A 22,254-nucleotide genomic window follows, 5' to 3' on the forward strand; every position below is an offset into this window, starting at 1 on the left:
TAGAACAGCGAAATCCGTCAGGTAAAACCTTTTACTGACGATGATGTGGTCAATTTCATTATGATTCTATCTGTCTTCTGCATAAAATCGATGTGACGGGTTAGGAGTATTAGTAGTAGTATCAGCGAACAGAACACCTCTGTATCTTCGAGATACGCCTTTAGGTACTCTGCATTTCTGTAGGGCATTATTCGCGTCTCGGGGCGTTGAATGCCAGTTTTACGTAGCTAAATGTGCGAAAAAAAAATGCCTAGAGGGCGGAAAAAGTAAGGAAACATAGTATGCCATTGATCAGTAGAAAATTTCTTAAAACATATCTTGTTTTTGCAGAGATGGGCAGGCGGTTTCAATCTAACATTTCCGAATAAGATAATTAACAGCTCCACTCACATTTCTAAACGATATTTCAACGCTGTATATGTTTTGAACAACTCGATTTTATCTAGAGCTTCGAAGAACTATCATCAGACTTTTCCCAGATTTTGTTTCAAAAAGCGCATTGTAAGAGCAGCAGGCGCGGAGAGATGGGCTGAAAAGGCGGTGTGGGTGGGGCGTCAGCGAGACGTAGCTGAGGAGGAGCTGTCAGGAGTCGAGCTATGCAATTATCCACGCTCGTTAGCCTCATACGCTGCTGCAAATCCTACCTCACGCCTCAAAGCGGCGCAGCGGTGGCCCTGGCCGTCGGGCAGCTATGGTGGCGAGACTTCGTCTCAGCAGGTTCAACCATGTCACAAAGGTGTCCGGCTAGTAGCCCGGTCCTTGGGTCAAGGCTACAGGCTAGCTAAGTGAGGAGGTAGTACGACGATTCCGGTGCCAGGCTGCTAGCTTGCTAGTGCGACAAGCCGACCGAGGACAACACCCCCGTCGTGTCATACTGCTAATGTCTACTATGTGTTCTTCAGAAGCTAGGGCGTCCCCCAGAAGCGACGCGCATTGTCCTCGCCCGGACAATGTGCCAAATATGCGAGGGCTACCGGCTAGAGGACGGAGCCGGCCAAAGAAGGTAGTCCATCGCCAGCAACATCTAGTGCGCTTGGCAACACTTAACGTTGGGACGCTTACTGGAAGAAGTCGTGAACTGGCAGACAGTCTCAGAAAACGTGTTGACATATGTTGTGTACATGAGACTTGCTGGAAAGGCTCCAAGTCAAGGGAATTAGGCGATGGCTACAAGTTTATCTACCACGGCACATCAAATCGCAATGGCGTTGGTATCATATTGAACGAGTCGTTTAGAAACAGCGTCACAGCGGTGGATCGACTATCGGATCGCCTGATGGCTGTGAAAGTAGACACAGGAGAAGTGGAATTGCGAGTCATCTCTGCTTATGCGCCACAGGTGGGCTGTAGTGAAGAAGAGAAGGCGTGCTTTTGGGAAGACCTGGAGCAGTATGTCCAATCTCTGGAAGGCGAAGAAGTACTTCTAATCGGAGAAGACTTCAACGGACATGTCGGTTCTTGGAAAGACGGGTTCGAGAGTTTTCATGGTGGATACGGTTATGGAGCTCGTAACGACGACGGGTTGCGAATCCTTGAGTATGCTGTTGCAAGTGACTTGGTCATCGCTAACACGCTGTATCGGAAAAGAAAATCGCATTTGATCACGTACACCAGCGGCGGTCGTGAAACACAAATAGATTTCTGGGTGTTACGCCGACGAGATCGCCAACTTCTGCAGGATTCAAAAGTCATCCCTACAGACCACGTCGCTGCCCATCTGCTCGTTATGGACTTGAAAATCTCCCGTCCAAAGAAGAGACATCCAAGGACTGAAACACAACGCATCAAATGGTGGAATCTGAAGGATCGAAAGGAGGTATTTTTCGCGTCCGTGGCTCCATGTACACTTCCTCACCCTACTCGTAGTGTGGAGGAAATGTGGTCGTCTACTTCCAGCGTTATACGCTTGACCGCGGAGAACACTCTGGGAAAGACGACTTTAGGTGAGCCCAAAGTACAAAAGGCTACGTGGTTTTGGAACGAGGAAGTTCAGGCGGCAATTCGTGAGAAGAAGTCCAAGTATAAGCTCTGGTGGAGGATACGTCAGTCTGAAGATCGGAGGGGGGCTTACCTAGCGGCGATAGGGAGGTTAAGAAGGCAGTCTCCAAGGCGAAGTCGGACCGCTACAAGGCTGTGTACGACATGCTTGATACCAGAGAAGGCGAGCGGGCAGTGTATCGTTTAGTCAGAGCGCGTATCGCTCAACGTTGAATATGAAGCACACCAAGATCGTTAAGGGAGCCGTTCTGCGCCGCTCTAGTCAGATCCTGGAGAGGTGGCGAGAGTACTACAATCAGTTGTGTAACGAAGAGTTCTGTCATCCTCCCATCCTAACTGTTCCCAGCGTCGAGGGTCCTGTTCTACCAACTGCTGACGTCGAAGTCAGCGCTGCCCACGCAAAAATGAAGTCGAACAAGGCAACCGGTCCTGATGACATACCTGCTGATGTCTGGAAGCTGCTAGGAGATCGAGGGTCCATGTGGCTCGCAACTCTATTTAACAAGATCGTTGCAGAAGGACGGACTCCAGACGTTTGGCAAACTTCCGTGACCGTGCCTGTCTGGAAGGGGAAAGGAGACATTGCTGACTGCACCTCGTACAGGCCTATACGACTGCTGTGCGATACGATGAAGGTTTTTGAGCGTGTCGTGGAAGCTCGTCTGAGGAAAAAAAAATTCCTTGTACAAGTAGGGGTTCATCAGGGTTCATCCCTCTCACCTCTGCTGTTCATACTGTGCATGGACACGATAACGAAAGAATTCCAGAAGCAGCATCTGTGGACTATACTCTTTGCCGGCGATGTCATCCTTGCGTCATAGTCTCGAGATGATCTTCAGAAGCAAGTAGTTTTGGATGGACCAGCTGCAGCAATATGGATTGCGCCTCAACACATCAAAAACTGAGTACATGGAGTGCGGACCAAGGATAGAGGATGGTTCAATTCGTGTCGATGGCACCGAATTAAACAAGGTGAACTGTTTCAAGTACCTTGGATCCAAAGTGACTTCCACAGGCGACATTGATCAAGAAGGTCGAGCACGTGTTAATGCGGCATGGATGAAATGGAAAATGGCAACAGGCGTACTGTGCGACAAGAAAGTCCCTGTTCGACTGAAGTCGAAGATCTACAGGACGGTTTTGCGTCCTGTTGCCCTTTACGGATGCGAGTGCTAGCCAACGACGAAAGCCTTGGAAAGAGTGTTGCACGCTATGGAGATGCGGATGTTGAGGTGGACGATAGGTGTAACGCTAAAAGAGAAAGTATCCAACGTCACTGTACGCTCCATCTTCGGCGTCGTTCCGATAACTGAGAAGATGAAGGAGGCGAGACTGAGATGGTTTGGTCACGTCTTGCGACGAGAGGAAGATTCTGTTGCCAAAACCGCTCTGAAGCTCGATGTTTCAGGAGTGAGGCCGCGTGGGAGGCCAAAACAGGGTGTGTTGAGAATTTCTCAACAGGGGGTCGAAAGATTAAGAAAAAATTCAAGTAGGGGTCGGAAAATCAGAAAAAATGAAAGGAGCAAAGAGAAAATGAAGACGGGGTTGTCGTTTTCAAATAAACACATATTAAGGTGTACAAAATGAAGTGTTATTTAGGTATGCGACAGTCAGCAGAAAAACAGGAGTGAAAACTGCTTCTTTTAAGTAATGCTGAAACTTGAAGGATGATCAGCAGTGAATGGCATGTTTTTATCGCATATCAGAAGATATTCACAACTGAAACGTATTCTAAGGCTTTTTTTCAGGTCCCGATATCTGCGACTAAAAAATGGAAGAGTTGTCTCAAAGAAGAAAAGACGTCAATGATGCATATTCAGTACTTGAGTTCTGTTTGATATAAAAATAAATGATATAGAATAAATAAATTTTTTTAATATTCGAATAAACGATTGAAGAAGACTCGCGGTTGCAGTTGAGGAAGACTATTGTAGCATAAAAAGTTAGGATAAGAAGAGGGTAAACAAACCAAAAAATGATTTTTAAAAAATTTATTTTTCATAATTCTGGTAATGAAACTACTGCACTTTTTGAGCCAGTCTCGAAAATGGAAGACTTAGCATTTTTTGCTGCTCTAACTGATGCTTGATGACGTCGGAGTCGCTTCGGTGGCACAAACCAAAACAATTGAAATCTTGAATAAATGTGATGCATAATAAACAAAGTGATAATGTTGTGATGTGATAAAATAGGAAACCCATTATTTTAAATGCAATTAACTACCTGAAAGTTTTTTTTCTCTCAAAAAATCGACTTTTTGTCAAACCCATCAAGTCTAAGCACTACAAAATTACAGTTCTACAAAACAAAATTACAAAATTACAGTCTACACAACAAAATTGCCTGTTACTAATTTATATGAAAGAAATGAAACTAACCAGAGGTGACTTCGTATTGAGTACCATGAAAGGCAATCTTCCTAGCTTGCACAGTGCTTTGGCACTCTTCGTCACAGCCAATTCAATATATTGAAGATCTGCAGTTGTATGAGAACGTAGCGTCGAAAATTCGCTTAGGAACGGATGACAAACGAGATCTTCAGAAGCTAGCAGAAGTGTAAGAGCACTAAGTAAAAGTAGAAGCATAGCTGCAATGAAAAGCAAGTACGCTGGCTCAAGTTGGTAAGTGTAGAGCAGATTTATTTATGCCGCGATTACAAAGACTTCGATAAGGACATCTGTTAATGGGCCATTACACGCTCTGTTGAAATAGGGCTGATGTTGGTGATCCACCAAAATTGGATGGCTCAATGAGATGCCGCGCTGTTTTTATTGTGACGGTCAGGGATCAATCCCTGCAAAGATGCTATTTTTGCATTTAGCGTAAAAGAATTTAGAGAGCACATTTCTCATCCTACAATGACGAACTTCTTACTTTCAGTCGAAAAAGCAATTCTGATGCTGCTACTGAGCGAAAAAAAGACATCTACAGGCGCAATTAGGGTTAAAATTAGTACAAAGTAGGCTCCACGAGTTTCTGAATATCTACGCTCAAAGTGAATTTTATGCAATAAAGCTGGCTGCGATCTGTAGAGAGAGATTTCTTCTGTATTTCTACAAAGTTTGGTGGCTCTAGCTTTCCTAGTCTTTTTGAAACCTAGTTGAGAAAAATCCCAATTTTTGCCTCAAATTTTCGAGTTTTTCTCAACTAGCTTTTGAGAGAATCAGAACATCTACAGAGGCCAAAATTTGCAGTCAAGAGTTTCCCTTGATGCTCTATCCAAGTATGGAGTCGAATTTTTCAAAGGCGCTGCCCTATCCTCGCAACGGGAAAAAGAGCGAAATCTCGGATTTTCGGCAATGCGTCAAAATCTGTGTGAGTTTAAACAAATTTCCATAAACTCTGCTCATGGTTAATAAAAACGAATTCGATTCGAAGTATTTTGTAGATGAAGATTTTTGTTATCATAATTTGCTTTTACTTTTTTACAGGTAGTTTTCGTCTTTAAAAAAGCTAGTTGAGAAAAAGTTGAGAAAAATGCCAAATTTTTCAACTTTTTCTCAACTAGGTTTCAAAAAAACCAGAGGGTCACTACAAAATTTTTTTAACCATTTCATAGCGCAATCTTCCTCTACACAACGCAGCCAGCTTTATCTTCTCATGTCTTTTCGTTAGTGAGTTATTCATGTTTATTTCAAGGTAACAAAATCCGACCTGTCCAGCAGTAATTTCCAATTAAGACCTGGTTTTAATCGCTAAAATAACCTCTATATGGCACTTGTATGTGGCAAACAGTTCTCTAAACACAATTTCAAAAAATTGCCGGTGAAATGTTCTCCTCAGTGATTTTTCTCGGTTCTGCAAAAATCTGGATTCCGGCGGGGATCGAACTCTCATCCGTTCATTTCCATTGTCGATGAGTAAAATTGTTTATTAATAGTTGGAAAAGTGCGAAAATTGTTTTAAAAGGTGTTCTCCTTCTTTTCCAGCTGTTTTTTCGTTTTGCAAAAATAATGGTTCCGGCGGGGACTGAACTTTTGTTTATTGTTTGAAACTTTTATTTTTGTTGATCTTCTTCCATCTGGCACACGTCACGCGGCATCTTGAACATATAATTAACATGAACATATAATTTCTAGTTATTATTTTTTCCATTAATATCGCTGCATTACAATATGTATTTTGTTTTACTTGTAGCATTACTATTTTTTAAAATAATTTATTATTTGTTTATTGCATCGTATTGTTTTAATTTATTTATTAAGCGTTTATTTGTTTTTTAAATTTTTTATTATACCCAAATTTTGATTGTTGTGTGGGCAGCTATACTGGTAGGAACGAGATGAGGGGGTCGTTTTTGGGAGGGTCTGCGAGGGGGGGGGGGTCGTTTTTAGGAGGGATTTTTCCCAACTATTCGCTTGACCCTGGGCCAAAGATTCGCTGGTTAGACCGTGTGAACCTCGATATGATAGATGCGCGTTTGTGTACGGCTGATGCAATGGATAGAACCAAATGGAGGACAAGAAGCAGAAAGGCGGACCCTGCAACAACGCGGGAAGAACGCTAGGAAGAAGAAGTTAGCCTCGTACGACGGTACATTATACGGGTACCTCTTGACCGTTCCCCTAAGTGGTACGTATAGAAACGCGCTGCACCCAGTGATCATGAAGTGAAAGAAAGGCTATTGTTAGTGTAGCTTTGATTGACCATCGTTCTGAATTAAAAATTACAGCAGAACATCCAGTGCAGTCTATAGATTCACAGAACGATGCGGCTGAGCAAGTTCGTAGATAGTTAGAAGTTAAATTGTTCCCACAGACTCATTGTCGACGCGCTTCTACTGTACTTCGTATACCACAATTTTTGGAGGAGATCGTGTAGGCTCTCTTGTGGATTTTCGTATGAGTTACGAAAATCTTCAGCAAATACGTCATAAACGAGTTCATTGGTTGAAGCGAGTTCTCTACTTTTTATTGCATCAGATGTTCTGGATTTCGGAATAGTCTGCTGCATATGTCGATACAGCCGAAGGATGTGTATGTGCGGATTCACCTATCACCACTACTGTCAAAGAAATGGTAAGCCGACAAAGTTCAGAGCCGCGTGGGCGGCACGGTTCGGCTCTGCGCTTCGATGGTTATTGAATGCAAGATTGTGAACACTCAATAACCATCAAAGTGCAGAGCCGCCGAACCGCGCCGCACGCGCGGCTCTAAACTCTGCGGGCAGCCTAACGATCAGTGGAACATTTAAAATCTGTAAAACAGCTAGGAATTCGTTGCAGTCTATTTTTTTTTATCGCTTTTATTTGTACTGACTTGTTTGCTGTTTGAATTTGTCGCCTGCTCACAATCTCCTCCATCTCCGTTCTGAGTATGCGGGACCATTTCCGAGGTTTTTGGCTTGTCCACTGATGCTGAGTCATCTTGTCTGTCGTTTTGATTTTAGTCATCTTCAAGTTCCATGTTTCATAACAAGAAAGTTTGCTGGTCTCTGAAATCGTCGATGCGATGGCATTGTGTGCAACTTATTCCATATTTGGTACCAAATCTTCTAAATCTGATCTATTCTTCCTATTTTCCAGGAATGTCGAGACTGTACGTGGACGATTGGGTCCCACGCAATATTAAGCGCAGTACAAAAAGCGCCGATCCTACAGTCAGACGTCTTCAAAAAGCTCTTCAAAGAAAAATTTTATACTCCACCCGAAAGGGGAAACCATTGTGCAGTTCTGCTATAGGATCGGGACAAATGAAAAATTACAGGTGTACTTTCAACTATCCGAAATACAACGGGAGTCAAGGTGACTGATGAAAGTTGAGTTAGCGCGGCTACAGGCTTGAATCAGCAGATTATAGTCAAATGCAGAAGCAAGAGGTTCTTCCTGCTGAGATGAATAAACTTTGTAGTTTTCCTTTTCTTTGTGTAATGGATTCACTAACTTCGTTTAGTGTACAACGTAAAGTTGCAGCGGCTTGGATTTAGAAATTGCGGCTCCAGTAACATCTCATCTTCTCTGGACGCTGAAAGCTATCCCGTGTGAATGTGGATGAGAGTTCTTCATTCGTAGACGCAACACTTAGGGTTTCTAATCTGTAATTTTTGATTCGCGTTAATGCGGTTTCCAACTTTTTACTTCTCGAACTCCCCGGCCGATGGGACCATATAGCAAATCTGCTGCATTTGTTTTAATGCCACGCGGGACTTTGTTGCACTTGCTAAACTTGTGAGCTGGTTTTATTGGCCAAAAAGACCTCGATTATTACAAGCATAGTTTTTACGCAAGAGTTTCATTACGCAGACAAGAAACGAAAACAAAAGCGGTGCTATGTGAAGTCCATACGATAAAATGATAACAAGCTACTCTATACAATATGCATAGTAACTAAGTACATACTAAACCAATATTTTCTTCGACGACGACTTTGTCGGCACTCCCTGCTTCCTTTTTTCAGCACAGCGATCTGACATCTTTGCATTTATCTCACCTGTTCCCGCTTTCTGGCGACGTAAAACCCGTCTCATCCCTGGTTCTGTCTTCTGGCTCAGGCGCACCAATCCGACGCCTTGGGACCCCATGTCACATCACCTCACGGTTTTCTGACGTCCTCGTTCTTTGTTATGGGATATGTCGGTCCCAAAGCGGCCACCTAAGCAGTGTCATAGAGCTTCACCGTCTGTGTAGACCGTACTCCCTATACTTCTGATCCGCACATATTAGGAAGCACGGCGGAAAATAGGCCCACAACTTGAAGTAGGAACCGAACAACCGAACCGGAGTACTGCCTTAGGCGTTGAAAGCCGAAGTTTTTATGCATATACAATATACAGATGATTTTAATCTGCTGAGCAGCTGTAGTCCACCCCAGCTGTAGTTAAGGATTTTCAGGAGGCTTACATCTGCCTACATTTATCATGATGGGATTTATCTTTTATCTTTATATCGCATATATGTATTTTTTATTCATATTTATCAAAGCGGGCAACGCATGCAAAATTGTTTAATGTGTGATGTCTTGGCCAAACGGATGGTTTTCGGAATGTAGTGCAAAGGTTCTATGTTTTCTAACTTCAAAGGGAGGTATGTTTCTTGTCAAAGGGTAATCGAACTTACGAGGATAACTCCCAGCAACAGAAGAATTGCCATTTTTCAGTCGTTCCACTGAGTGGTGGTCTGAGTTTTGCTATAAGAGTGGGCCATTTTTTTCAAGCCCATAAGAACGTCGTGTTTTCTTGTTTTTACATTTGAATCAATTCCGACAATCACCGTCTACTAGCTGGGTATCTTGGACATCAATTCACCACATAATATGACCATTTTTGTTGTCATCATAGATGCGTGAGCACTTACGATCTAGAGTTTGAGTCCTCGACCACGTGCAAGAGTTGCCCACCGACTTATTCTTTTGGGAGGAACACAAAGAGCATCGTATCCTTCAGCAATACCTTTGATATAGCGTGGAACCCAGTCGCACTTTTCGACCTGATACGAGCTCTGATCCAATGGTTGCTGTTGAACCATATTTATTTTATTTTATTTTACTTTCCTTCGCAAATGTGGCAGTGACTTTGATCATTGACGTATTCAAACTTCAATGATCAACGTCACTGCTTTCAAGACCCATTTTTTAAATGCTAAAGCGGGATACCCCTATGATCACTATTTCGAGGACACGTTCAAGGTCGCTAACTGCGTTTCAATCTTGTTTGCAACATACCCTGCGTTCTGAAGCATCGGTCAAAACAGGAAGTACGGCGGTGTTAAGGATGCTGGCAAGGGCTTCTTTGTCTTCCTCACTACATCTTCGATGCAACACGACTGCATCTAGTATGTTTCCCATGCGACTTTCTATTTTCTGCTCGGTGATCAGATCGTTTGTAGTATTCACATTCCAACGCAGATATACACAGCTGGTACTTGTATATGTTCGGATTCAAATCAAACACTATTAAACATTTGCGTTTTATTTTCACCAACTAGAAAGTTTAGATCTGAAGTGCAAACGGTCGTAGAAGCCTTGAAGTGCTAGGCGCTTCTTGCTGTATACACGAAGATCGTTCTGGAGTTATAAAGAATGGGAAAAACTTGTCATCTGACGTTTGACAACTTCAGTATCATTAGTTTCGTGAAGAGGGTTGATTCCACATGGACTCCTCCTTTACGTTCGATCCCACTCCAGATCACTAGATACGAATAATAGGATTTAATAACGTCGATTTGGATGTTGATGTTTGGTAGATACACCATGTTTCGTTTAGTATATTAAAATTAAAGAGCAAGTGGAGAGAAAATTGGAAATGAACCAAGTGGGACGAACGGGGAGAAACATGTGAAAGAATTAGGAAGGGAGCAAGAAAGAAGATTCAGAATGTGTTAGGGAAAACGAAGAACATATAGCTTCGTGTAAACCTCTTTAATTTGACTGTATCTTACTCAGTCTACGATTCGGATACATACATTTTGATTATATAGAATCGATGGCGTAGACCTTTACGAGTCGATTGATGCCCAGATATAATGATAGAGATCAAATTGAGGCGAGTTATGTAGAAAAAACAAAAAAAGCACGCGGATGCGCGTTTTTTTTTTTCGCTTTCTGGCGAAGGATTACCGTGCCTAATGTACATGGACTCTTCGCAGACACGGGAAAGCGCTGTCGAAGTCATCAGTGGATTCACCGTGGGTGACGCTGACAGCGATTCTTCTAACGCGACTGAAGAACAGACGAGTTCCGGCTTACGGAAGGAGATCAAAAATGCTGCCGAATCACCCGAGAGGATAAAAACCAGACAGTAAAAGCCGCCTATTGTACAGATAATTGTTAGAGCATAGATTTGCATGTTCATTGTGTTCGCGCGGAATTGAAATGAACAAGATATTTTGTGTAGCCGGATTTGTCGGATTTCTTTTATGAAAATTCTGAGAGATGAAAAAGTTGAAAGCAAGAAAGGAATTTTATTCAATAATCCACTCAGGATATGTAGAGGATGAAAAATTCCCGACACTAGCTCAATAGGTTTAGTTTTGCACCGAGGGTTCCGCAATAATAACTCCTCTACCTCTTAAATTTTGCTGTAACTAGTACAAACGATTGATAAGATTTCTTCCAATAGCGAGTACAAATTTATAAAGAATAGTATGGATATTTGAAAAGGTTGGGGGAGACGTGACGTCAAAGTAAAAAGATTTCGACTTGGAAAAGGAGAGGACTTTTCCCACATGACTGATCTGAGAACCGACACTAATTGATTTTCTCGATTTTCTCGGGTCTCTTGATACCTCTCGGCAAATCACTCTTAGGAAATAATAAAATATGCTCTAGGAATTTTCCTTTTATATGTAAGTTGTGAATGCATGTTATAGAATAAAATATTGTATTCGTTCCAAGAAGACAACAGTAATAAAGAAAAATTAAAACATTAGGTTGAAAAATAACTCGAATTTAAAATTGCACATAGATGCAAAAGAACTATCAGAATATTAAAAGCATCTGACGGAGAATTTTTTTACCCTTGTCGACAGTAGCGCCTAGTCTTATTTTTTAATTGTTTCATGTCTGTTTTTTTTGGATCATTAAATTATAGCTTCAGGTAGGCAATATACAGCATTTACCGTGCATTCGAGAAGGAGCTAAGTTCGAAAGTATCGAAAACCACCGGCCAAAATACTGATTAGCCAGTTGTCGTGGGTTGAGACAAAAGGTATTTTTCCAAAATATTGTAAGTATAACTATTTGTTCTGAAACAAAGAAAAACTACACATTAGTCAATAAATTTGTCGTTCTATATTGTTTCAATCCCTATCATCGTTCATCCTTTTCCTTTTTCTTTTCTTGTTTTTCCTTTGTTTCCTTCTATGTTTTTTGTTCTGTTTCAAGTTTCTCGTGGCTCATTTTATGACCTCAAAACAGCACATGCAGCACAAATCTCACAAGCACTTCAGGCGGTTCTAACACTTCGATTGAATGAAATACGTAGAGTCGAGATACTGTTCCACTTGACACTGTAACTTTAATTATCTGAAAAAAACAAGAATGAATAAAAAAGATCCCAGCGCTACTATCTCGTTGAGAGAGAATCTTTATCAAATCATATATATTTTCCCAATATTGCCGGTTTCTTTTTAAAGTTTAAGAAAACGTCCATTTTTGCTTAGTTTATACTATAATGTGATTTCCCTCACTTCTCTTGTTTTTCTCAATAAATGGAAGAAATCTGAGGTCGTCCCTCAAATAACTTTTTGCCCGCTGCGCAGCGGTTCGACGTCCTCCGCAATCTGTTACATTTGGTGTCAGATTCCCACAAAAACGCAGTTTAATCTACGAAGGAATCGAACCGAAAGATTTTATAAAAGAACGACAGTACTACAGGTTTTTGCTGTTTTCTTTTTGGAGACTAGCAAAATAATGCTGGAGTTGAAGTAGGGAGGGATATCAGTGATCTATTCGAAGGTGCTTACACTAAACTGAACTATCCTGATACGATTGGCATCAACGTTATCATATCTCACCCAGACGTGGTTGCATAACAAACGCGACGACCTGTTTTAGTCAGCGGATCCGCTCTTGCAATATTTTAGCGGGTGTGATTTTGTTTGCAGAACGATGCACTCATGCCTTCCATATTTCATAATCACAACGGTATTTTTTGAACGGCGGAACCCGATTTCCCATTATTTAGCTGGCTTCTTCAGTTTTAGAAACTCGTGAGCATTCGATGTGGGTTTTTTTTATAGTGATTTATGTTACGCACGTTACCACGTAGAGGCAATGTTTTTCGTGAAAAGTGAAAAACTGTTGTTGAACAGATGTTTTCTTAAGATGAGAAAATAGTGGATTAGTAGTAATTTTCGCAGGGCATGGATTATATCTTCATTGTCAGGAAACCGTGGAACTTCCCTACTTCATCTCATTCATCTCTGTCATTCAGTACAAGAAAATATCACCATAAGGATTTATTTTTTTAATGAAAATGTAGGAGATATTTTCAAGGATTGTGCTGGCTCAATATTTTTAGAAAAGTCCTAACTCATTATTAATGAGAAAGATCAATACCAATCTTGGGTATAGCTCAACCAAATCAATCAAATACCCTAAATATGGATAATGGTATATATTAACATTCTTTTCTTGGATAAATTTTTCTTTGACGAGTTCTGATAATTCTTCTTGTTAATCATTCACTAAATTTAATTTATCTCTACAATCGAATACAATCAGAATCGAATAATGAAAAAAACCGGTAAAATTGTTTTTGTCACGTACTGTTCTGATTTTCTAAAGTATTCGAGCGAACATTTGATTGACCTAAAGAACAGATCAAACACGTTGGAATAACCCTGATGAACTTGTCGATTTTCTTCCGAAAAATTGCTGTCCTCGCAATTTGTAAACGATAGGCGCACAAAACGACAAGAAGGTGTACGGTTCAATAGAAGACGCCAATTTGTTTGGGCAAATCCCAGAAATCAACTAACTTTCTTTGAATAATATTCAGATCAGTTAGAATTGACCTGCTTTACCAACTCCACAAGGTTGGGGATTCTTTGCGCACGACACAATACACTTTTTGTTTGCGAATTTGATACACTGTTTCTTAGTAAAACATACATAAAATCAAGCAGACATTAAATCAAAGAAAAACAACTGCGGTGAATGATTTAAAATGATTAGATGAAATCACACGATGAGCTCGCTGATGTCTACACAGTTCTGATTTCCACATCCTTGTAGCCGCCATTTCATTCTCATCAATCAAGGATATCATCAGGAACAAAGTGATCGCCCTTTTCTAAACGGAAAATTTAAACACACGTGAATTTTTCGAACGGAAAATCAACAAGTTCAGTGGTTTATTCAAGCGAGATCGATCTGTTTTCTAGCCCACTGTTTCCTAGCCTATTTCGTTCTGGCACCACACTCCAGAAACTCAAGAAGACGGAATACGAAGACAGTATCATCGACTCTTTTCTGGTCCATTTTTGACTGATTTCAGAGGCCAATTCTTACTAGACAATTTACAAAATACGATTCAGTGTTTGTGAATGAGAAAACGTAAACATAAAAGAACTTAAAGAAAAAAACCCAAAAGGTCCTTAAAATATACAATTAGATCTGAGATCATTATTCGAGGAGTCGCCGCGTGCTGGAAAACCCTTTACTTTCAATACTTCCAAAAACACTCGTACTTTTTCCTCTTCTAGTAATGAGGCCTAAGTGCCTTTCTCCGACGAATAGGCAATGTGTCGAAGGTTGCAGCGCTGCCGAAACGTTGCAATCTCGCTTGTGTCGCAACCGAAAATTTATTGCTCAGATGCGCGACCAGTTTGCTTTCGGAGTTTGCTTTCGTAAACGTGAATGCTCGTGTTGAAAAGAAAGATGAAAGAAAAGATTTGATGTGCTTAACAGTGTAAAACTTTGTTAATTCTACATCAGATGAGCAATGTTCGAAAGTATCGAATGCCAGAGGCCAAACTGATTGGCCAGTTGTCCAGGGTTGAGACAGGAACTATTTTTTTCCAATTGTTCTGAGACAACACATTAGTCAACAAAGAAAAACAACATATTAGTCAACAAAGTTATATTTATACCCCCGCTACCCACTGACTGACTCAAAGAAGCACTTTGGAGCACGAATTTTTCTCGCCTGCTAGTTGACCTTTCGACTCTTCAACAACTACGACAAAATGTTTATCTTTATTTTTGTTATTCTGCTAGCTGCTAGAGAAACAGAAAAGCAAATGCATACACTTGAAGGTCTGCAAACCTTCGACCTTGTGAAAGAGGTCACAGGAAAGAACATGGGATGACATCCATTGTAGCACGTACACGATCCAAAAGAAAATGTCGAGTTGTGACATAAGGTCAGACTCAGATTCGAATTCCTCATAGGACTGCATATCAACACAGAAAAAAATGTCGGCGGCGAAAGAATTCCGACAAGAAAGATTCCGACAAAAAGGAAAGAAAAAGACAATCAAGAATATCAACAAGAACAAAGAGATCGCTCTTTTTTAAACGGAAAATTTAAACACACGTGAATTTTTCGAGCGGAAAATCAACAAGTTCAGTGGTTTATTCAAGTGACGTCGACCTGTTTCTTTGAATAACTTTGAATATTGACAAAAAAGAGAGTTTGTCAATATTCAAAGTTTTTGCTTCTTTGATGTTCCAATTTCTAACTTTATCTGCACCAACGTGTCCGGATTTTCGCTTGTTTCCCTGGAATGTATAGCAAAAAAGAAAACAACACTAAAGTGGGTAAGTCGTTATCCAAAGAGAAAGTTTTTTTTAGACAAATGCTCCAAAGCTCCTCATGTACATAACCTCTTCCTGAACCTCAATTTCTCATGTACAGGAAACAATCTTTCCCTAGATATAGCACCGATTTGAACAGTTAGGTCCGGAGTTACTTTAACAAGGCATTGTTGTTTTTTTTTTATATTTTATAGTTCTTTTTTTATAATCAGAAACGCATAAAATGTCCCGTTAAAGATTTGATATGAGAGCACTATCGTTATAAGGGGAATATGCCATAGCCAGAAACAAATTTTTCGTCCTTCTGGGATCGATGAATTGTACCGTACTCATCCGGGAGTGCATGAACACCGTCCTGATACATCGGCTGCCCCCTGCTAGCCATTTTGGAGGCCGCTGCACATGCACACTCAAAACCTCTGATTCTGATTTGAAAACGATTCTGATTTGAAGTTGAAGGTGTTAGTGTACGGCATGACCGAGTACTTTGTGTTAGAAGAGCCTGATATTAACGTCGTTTCTTCGTCAGATTAAAATGGAGTGTTTTTTCTTAAAAGAAATATTTGTGTTCTTTTTAATTATTTTATCACGTTCATTACTCGCTTTGCCTATCTATGAACAATTTTTTTTCCAAGTTGACATCTATAAATCAGTGAAGACGGAAATGAATTTGAAATTGACGTGCGTAGAAATGACAATAGTATTCTGTATCCCTATACAAGCTGACTGTCGCGAAAGTACATAATTGTGCAAGTTATTAATTACATAGTTTGCCCTTCTGTTACAGTACTTCAATCACCATATTTGATGAGTAAACGAGGTAAATAACAAAGAAAAAATGCCGCCTAAAAAAACGAATAAATAACGTTTTATGTGGAGTTCCCATGGAACTGAAACGGGAACTGCTCTCTTCGCCTCAGCCCTTGTATTTCTTCAAATATTACCATCGACACCGCATCCTTCTCCTATTACTCAGCGCCACCTACGTTCACATCTGGGTCTTTTCGGTCGAACCTACACGCGCCCAAAGTCTTGTGCCCAATCAGTTTTGAATTTCGCGGATACCGGTTTTCTTTTGCGTCGATGCTGCTGAATGCTGCTTTGTTTAGACGAAGGGCGCGTGCCAAGCGTGGTGTTTGTTACGTTGACTTTTCTAGCTAGGCTTCGCTATTTTCCTGCCCCTCTGACCTTTCCTCTCTTTTCACTTCGTTTCCATAGGCATATGACCTTAAAATAGAGGAATGGTGATAAACAGTTCAAGAGTGACGGAGCTACATCAGCTGTAGCTAGCAGCGAAGAGCACGTACATATGGAAAATGATTTTTTCTCTTCTCTGTTTCAAGAAAAATCTTCCCTAATAAGGGATCTTTTGTATTTTGCGGTGAGCTTGAATGAAGGGTAACTTAGCATTTTGCCCACATTTGGCGTCTGGTGGCCAGATTTGCTAATAGACGGCAAATTTTTATTCTTGCAAAGATTGCATCTTACAGATTTTGCTGAAGTCTTGTTCATCCATATTAGCACGTCGGATACTATTATTATTATTATTATTATTATTATTATTATTATTATTATTATTATTATTATTATTATTATTATTATTATTATTATTATTATTATTATTATTATTATTATTATTATTATTATTTTGCGTCCAACACTGCTTTCTGAACCTAATGATGATTTCAGGACTCACAAGCAGTAGAAACCCTCTCTATGTGCATATTTTGACGCACTTTGAGGAACACTATTTTCGTCTTTTTGCTCCATTGACAGATTTTCTCCACGCGTACTCATGAATACGTCGTCGTAATATTGCAATGACCATGTATCTAAGGGCTCTTTGTTTAGACGTCTCGTGCTGTATGCGTAATCGAGTGATCGTATTTAGTACAGTAACATGGGTCCCCACATCGATGACGGAGCCGCCGTTGTATGATAATAAGCTGTGTGTGAGCGCTCCTCAGCAACTTTTTGATTCAAAAGTGAAGACGATTGCAAGGGGAAAAATGTCGTCGGAACCTTCATACTGTAGCGGCTTCTCGTTGTGTTCTCACATTCTTCAAGAGACTTCCTTTGGGATTTAGCTGATGTCTCCAGACAAGACTTTTGGATATTTCTTCTAATTACAATGAACATGCTTAGGACTTTATTGCACGTACATCATCTCCATTCCTTTTTTATGCTTGAATTCTGGCGAGACTTCTGTTCATTCAGTTTTTGGACACATGGGAACCACGCCATCGTGGGCACGGGTATCGCAAAACGTAGAATTCTCAAGGAATTAAAACTGAGCATACATATTTAGGCCACATCAGAGATTGTTGTTTTCCAGTGATCACCTTAAAAAACACAAGCAAATTTCCATGTGTACTTATTTATACATATTTTAATGTTTTTTATTATCCATTTTATATATTATTATTTGTATTATTTATATATTTGTGTATACTTCTCAGAATTATCCAATTAAGGCGAAGGATGCCGGAATTTCTAACGTTTTTAAAACAGCACCTATAAATTGTCGAAAGTAACTTCCATTCCTTATGAATTTTCACAGTAACCCCTCAGATGAAGACTAATCCACTACAGAAGACACTTCCACTATTTTCAGTTATTCGGATAAGAAATATCTGACCTCTTCGTACACATATGTATAGATCTCTAAATTTCTGAGTTACTCACTTTTGGAGGAATCGAAATCACACAATGAAGACTTGAGCATCTTCTTTAATGAATGGTGTTTTTTTTTGTTGGAAATATGTGAGAGAGAATGAACAAAGAGAAAACCTCTGACCGGCCTGCTCTTGTGCTCACAAACATAAGACTTCTTGCGGATAAACTTTCTAAATTAATTCCAGCGGTTTTTATTAGATATTATTTGATCACATGGGCAGTGTTAGCAAATTTTCAGTGAGGATAAGAGTTACTGTGATTGGAACGAGTCGAAACTTTTTCGGATTTCTAGAATTGATCGCTCTATCCTTGTAAATATTCTCTTAAACTCGTCCGATAGTGCTAGAAATTTTTAAGGCAGTCTTTGTCACTGAACTCGGACGCCCGAAAGATCGTAAACCGAGGCTGGCTCAGTCTGTCACAGATGTTAGGTGGTATTAAAGCCACCTTCATACACGCCCGCTTCCCTCAGCAGCCTATTCATTGGTTTTGTTTGAATAGTCTACTGTGGAGACCCCATTGATTTTCAACCGCTCGCTGGCGAAAGCAGCCCGTTCTAACGCACGTCGTACGGAATAAAGCAGTTCCCACGCCGTTTTTCAGGACGTTTACGTAAAATTAGGCGTGGCAACGCTCAAAGTTGTACTTTACAACCAAAACTCTATATCTGCTCACAGAGATCCCAACAAGTTGTTAGTTTTTTGTTACGCTGCTCTCAAGTCGCTGTGAATGTTTCTATTCATTTGTGCCAGAGATCTCAACAGGAGCTTTAACTGAAACACATTGTACGAAAAACACGTCGTATTTACGACAAGTTGAACTTCTATCTATAATAAACACCCTTTCTTAAAAAAAAACTATTAGAACTCTCTGGAATTTCTCTAAAGCAGATTAGATTTGCTCATATTTTACCTAGAAATTTTTAATTGATCACGTACTATAACTTTTGGTTTAGTCTGAACTAAATGTCTGCGCCTTCGAGGAATTTGTTTTTACCCTTCTTCTCGATCATTCTTACATCAAGATCCAAAAACGAAAGGGTACCATCACTTGTTCTATTTCTCTTCTATCGCCTAAATATACCTTTTGATTTGGGCTGCCTTAGAAAATTCTGGACTGATTATTCCGTTACGATTTGAAGAACTGGAAAAATCTTTACATATGGAAGGAATATCATGTTCACATTTATTATTCATTTGTTACTCAACACCACTTCCATGACTTTACGCTTTACTTTACTTTAACTGGTAACAGGATAATGCTGCTATCAAAGAAAATTTGTTCGTTGTGTAAGAATAGCCTTGGAGGCCTAACTTTGAACGGTACACAACTTCTCGTCTGTCATTTCGACTGGGTTGGCAGTCGCGTACTGCACGTAAGCATCTCCCTAACGTATGTATGTATCCTTCACCCCAAACGGTTCCTGATAGCCAGCGTATGACGAAGTTGTCAACGTTGACCCTCCAAAAACACATAGGGGTACGGATGTAGTTCGTGAGACGAGCGTGATGACGACTAATTCCTTCTAGTTTGGGATCCACTCTCCAGAACTACTGAACATACTAGTCGATTCCGGTGGGATGAGAGGTTTATACTTGCTTGAGGTTTCGAAAGATTAATTTTATTATAGGTAGTAAAGTGAGGACGATCCGCGACCACTCTACGAAGGTGATTCAGCTTCTCCGACTTGAGTTATATTAGTTGGATTGCGGATGCTGGCAGACAACCGTGCTCGCGTTTTCTTTGGCGAAATTAGTTGCATTGAGAAGGCAGGATCACACATGGCTGCTTCATACTCCCTTTTCCGGAATAGTACAGCGAATTGAGCGTCATCAGCCTCCAGTCGTGAATTACAGTAGGATCAAAACGACATGAAGCACGGTGAAGTTACGTAAGCTGCTGCGCTCGAAGCGACTGCCTAGCGGTTAGAATCTAGGGGAGACCCTTACTGACACAATTCCTCACTGTGGTTCGCGGTGGTCCCAGTTAGATTCCACCCGCCTTCTTCACCGCGTCGCTTCGGGAGCAGCTGCTTACGCAACCACACCGTGTTTAGTGTCGTTTTGGCCCTACTTTACACCCCTGCCCCTATTTTTTCGCTGATAGATTGCGACATCGCTAATTTCGCTATGTGCAGTTTCTAACTTGTTGGAAACCTATCCCACCTGAAACGAAGAATGTTTTTTTTGGGACCCATTCGGACAGGACCTTATGTGTGGAGTTAGAACTGTGAACTGTACTGTAATAGGTAACATCCCAGATTTATAGCTTGAGAACAGCTCTTAATTTGTAATGTTGTAAGTAGTTGCGCTTAAAGGCTTTCAACGGCTTGCAGATGACTGCGAGCGTGTTGCGTGAGCTTCCAGCTTCACAGAAGAGTTGGGTGACATGAAGCTTTGTGCAATTCTGTAAGAGGTTGGGCTCGAAGCGATGCGATGGGGCCGTAGCAGTCAAGATCGAGGGGGACACTTGCTAGTACCACTCAGTTGTGATCGCGGCGGTTCGCGATGGTCCCACCTAGATCGCAACCGCTACGCCCAGCTACTTACGCAGCTCTACCGAGCTTCATGTCGTTTCGACCCACCCAACTATATGTTTCGGTCCGTCATCCACTCCACAAAACGCAACAGAGGTAGAGCATTCTTGCTGAACTGCGCATTCCTTGTCAATTCATATGATTTATGTACTGAGGCAAAGCTCTTTCCTTCTATTTCGGTACCAAACATTCCATAACATCACCTTGGGGGCTACTAATCACTCCCTTCCGCTTTAAAATCGGAGCTAATTTCAGTCGCTCGTCCTCTGTCCCCTTTATGTTTCCATTTGGCGTTTTTTTTTAAACATTCCGTGTATTTATATCAGTCATGTTACTTCAATGCATAGGTATTGCTTGGAGCACCTTTTGTCGGCGTATTGTACAAATAATAAAAAAAAACCCATTGAATGCATGTCTGTTATACCCAGCTCACTTATAAATTGATCTACTTACGGCAGTCTAGGCGATGCTTACTCATACCACCTTAACGTATCAAAATCCAGAAACCGGTTACGTAGCCTGAATCATCGACGAGTCATTTCCGTTAACATTCATTCACGTGTACGCAGCTGCAGAGCATCTGCTGTTACGAAAGAAGTATCCGGGGCTCGTTCCATACTTCGGAAAGAAATAAATTTGCACAGAATTGTGAGAGTCTGGACAGTTTCATATGACAATACGTCACGGTGTACGGTGATTCTATGCACTTTTCAGCCTAGAGGCTTCAGATATTCATGCTATGTCCATCTCTTTCTCTCGGTAAACAAAACTCAAGGATGAGTTCCGTCTTTTTTTTTCGAAGATTCGAATACGCAACTATAAACTTTTATCAAAAACTCGTGATTTTTCGTGCTACTTCCTGCAATAAAGATGTCCACAAATGATCCGCCTAGTGCCGACGGCTGCAGCATTGAGATCAGGCGTTTTTGAAAACATAATTTAAAGGAATTTATTTACCTCTTCAAATAAAAAGAAAAGCAGGTGGTTAGATTCCATGGAAGGTTTTTGAACTAGGTCCTATGCTGGAGCATATAGTTACTTCCTGAAATTTTAGTTATTTCTTTTTTTCTTAAGATAACACTAAAGTGTCTGCGCTAATCAATCCGCATGGAATGCGCCTCCACATTCACTTCAATTTAGTATCGTTTGAGGTTTACGAACGTGTAACTGGCCTAAACAGGGACCATCGATATGTCAGGTTAGTGTTTTCATCCTCCCAGATAAGTCTAGTACCAATTTATCGAACTCGGACTGATGAAAGACTTGGTTGGCACTAGGGCAGGATCGAACCTCCCATTGCTCGTGTGCAAACACAGCGGAACCTCTAACCGACTACGCTACATCCGTCCCCTTTTATATAAGGATATAGCTGAGGGGTAGAGGGCTCGTTTCCCATGCGAGAAGTCTGAGGTTCGAATCTTCTGCTTCTGCAATTCTCTTTTCAATTCACCTCAAAATTGAAAATCCAATAGCTTCATAGAGAGGGTGGGCACCGTTAATTTATTTCGAAGAGGAAAAACAACTGTTCCTAGGATCACTCGTTCCTTGTGGTCATATTTTAAGAAACGTTTAGTACAGTGAGCTGTGATGACGGAACTACTAGTCGCTGATTTTTTTCGCACGGATATTGTCGCTTTTGTTGAGTCACCACGATGGGCGTCTCCTTTCCATGGTGCGACGGTAGATGTAGTAGCGGTTGTGTGGGTCATTTGCCCTGCGGTCAGCTTTTGCTTGTTTTCAGCTACTATTCCTACTCTAAGATTTTCATTTCGAAAAAAACATTTTTTTCGAAGGTTGAGCTTGTTTTGCCGAGCTTCAGTCTTCATCTTTTCTTCCAGAATTTACCCT

At 40.8% G+C, this 22,254-nt stretch overlaps 4 protein-coding genes across 5 annotated transcripts; all 4 read left to right on the forward strand.

Annotated features, from left to right (window-relative positions):
* Positions 1-889: 889 nt before the first annotated feature.
* On the forward strand, positions 890-2,185 carry RB195_006927 (uncharacterized protein; the record flags this gene model as incomplete). 2 transcript variants are annotated; one of them, XM_064180284.1, is made up of 1 exon in its annotated part: positions 890-2,185. In XM_064180284.1, one exon carries the CDS (start codon positions 890-892, stop codon positions 2,183-2,185), a length of 1,296 nt encoding a protein of 431 aa, XP_064037168.1. The 2 variants fall into 2 exon arrangements, with proteins under 2 accessions (XP_064037168.1, XP_064037169.1); XM_064180285.1 differs by having other exon boundaries at positions 962-2,185.
* Positions 2,186-2,213: 28 nt separating this feature from the next.
* RB195_006928 (uncharacterized protein) lies at positions 2,214-2,819 on the forward strand (the record flags this gene model as incomplete). The annotated part of the gene is made up of 1 exon (XM_013450711.2): positions 2,214-2,819. One exon carries the CDS (start codon positions 2,214-2,216, stop codon positions 2,817-2,819), a length of 606 nt encoding a protein of 201 aa, XP_013306165.2.
* Positions 2,820-2,853: 34 nt separating this feature from the next.
* Positions 2,854-3,174, forward strand: RB195_006929 (uncharacterized protein; the record flags this gene model as incomplete). The annotated part of the gene is made up of 1 exon (XM_064180286.1): positions 2,854-3,174. One exon carries the CDS (start codon positions 2,854-2,856, stop codon positions 3,172-3,174), a length of 321 nt encoding a protein of 106 aa, XP_064037170.1.
* Positions 3,175-14,372: 11,198 nt separating this feature from the next.
* RB195_006930 (uncharacterized protein) lies at positions 14,373-16,993 on the forward strand (the record flags this gene model as incomplete). Its single annotated transcript, XM_064180287.1, has 2 exons — positions 14,373-14,432; positions 16,685-16,993. 2 exons carry the CDS (start codon positions 14,373-14,375, stop codon positions 16,991-16,993), a joined length of 369 nt encoding a protein of 122 aa, XP_064037171.1.
* Between the last annotated feature and the right edge of the window lie 5,261 nt (positions 16,994-22,254).

The sequence above is a fragment of the Necator americanus genome, chromosome I (genome assembly GCF_031761385.1).
Source record: "Necator americanus strain Aroian chromosome I, whole genome shotgun sequence".
Taxonomy (NCBI): domain Eukaryota; kingdom Metazoa; phylum Nematoda; class Chromadorea; order Rhabditida; family Ancylostomatidae; genus Necator; species Necator americanus.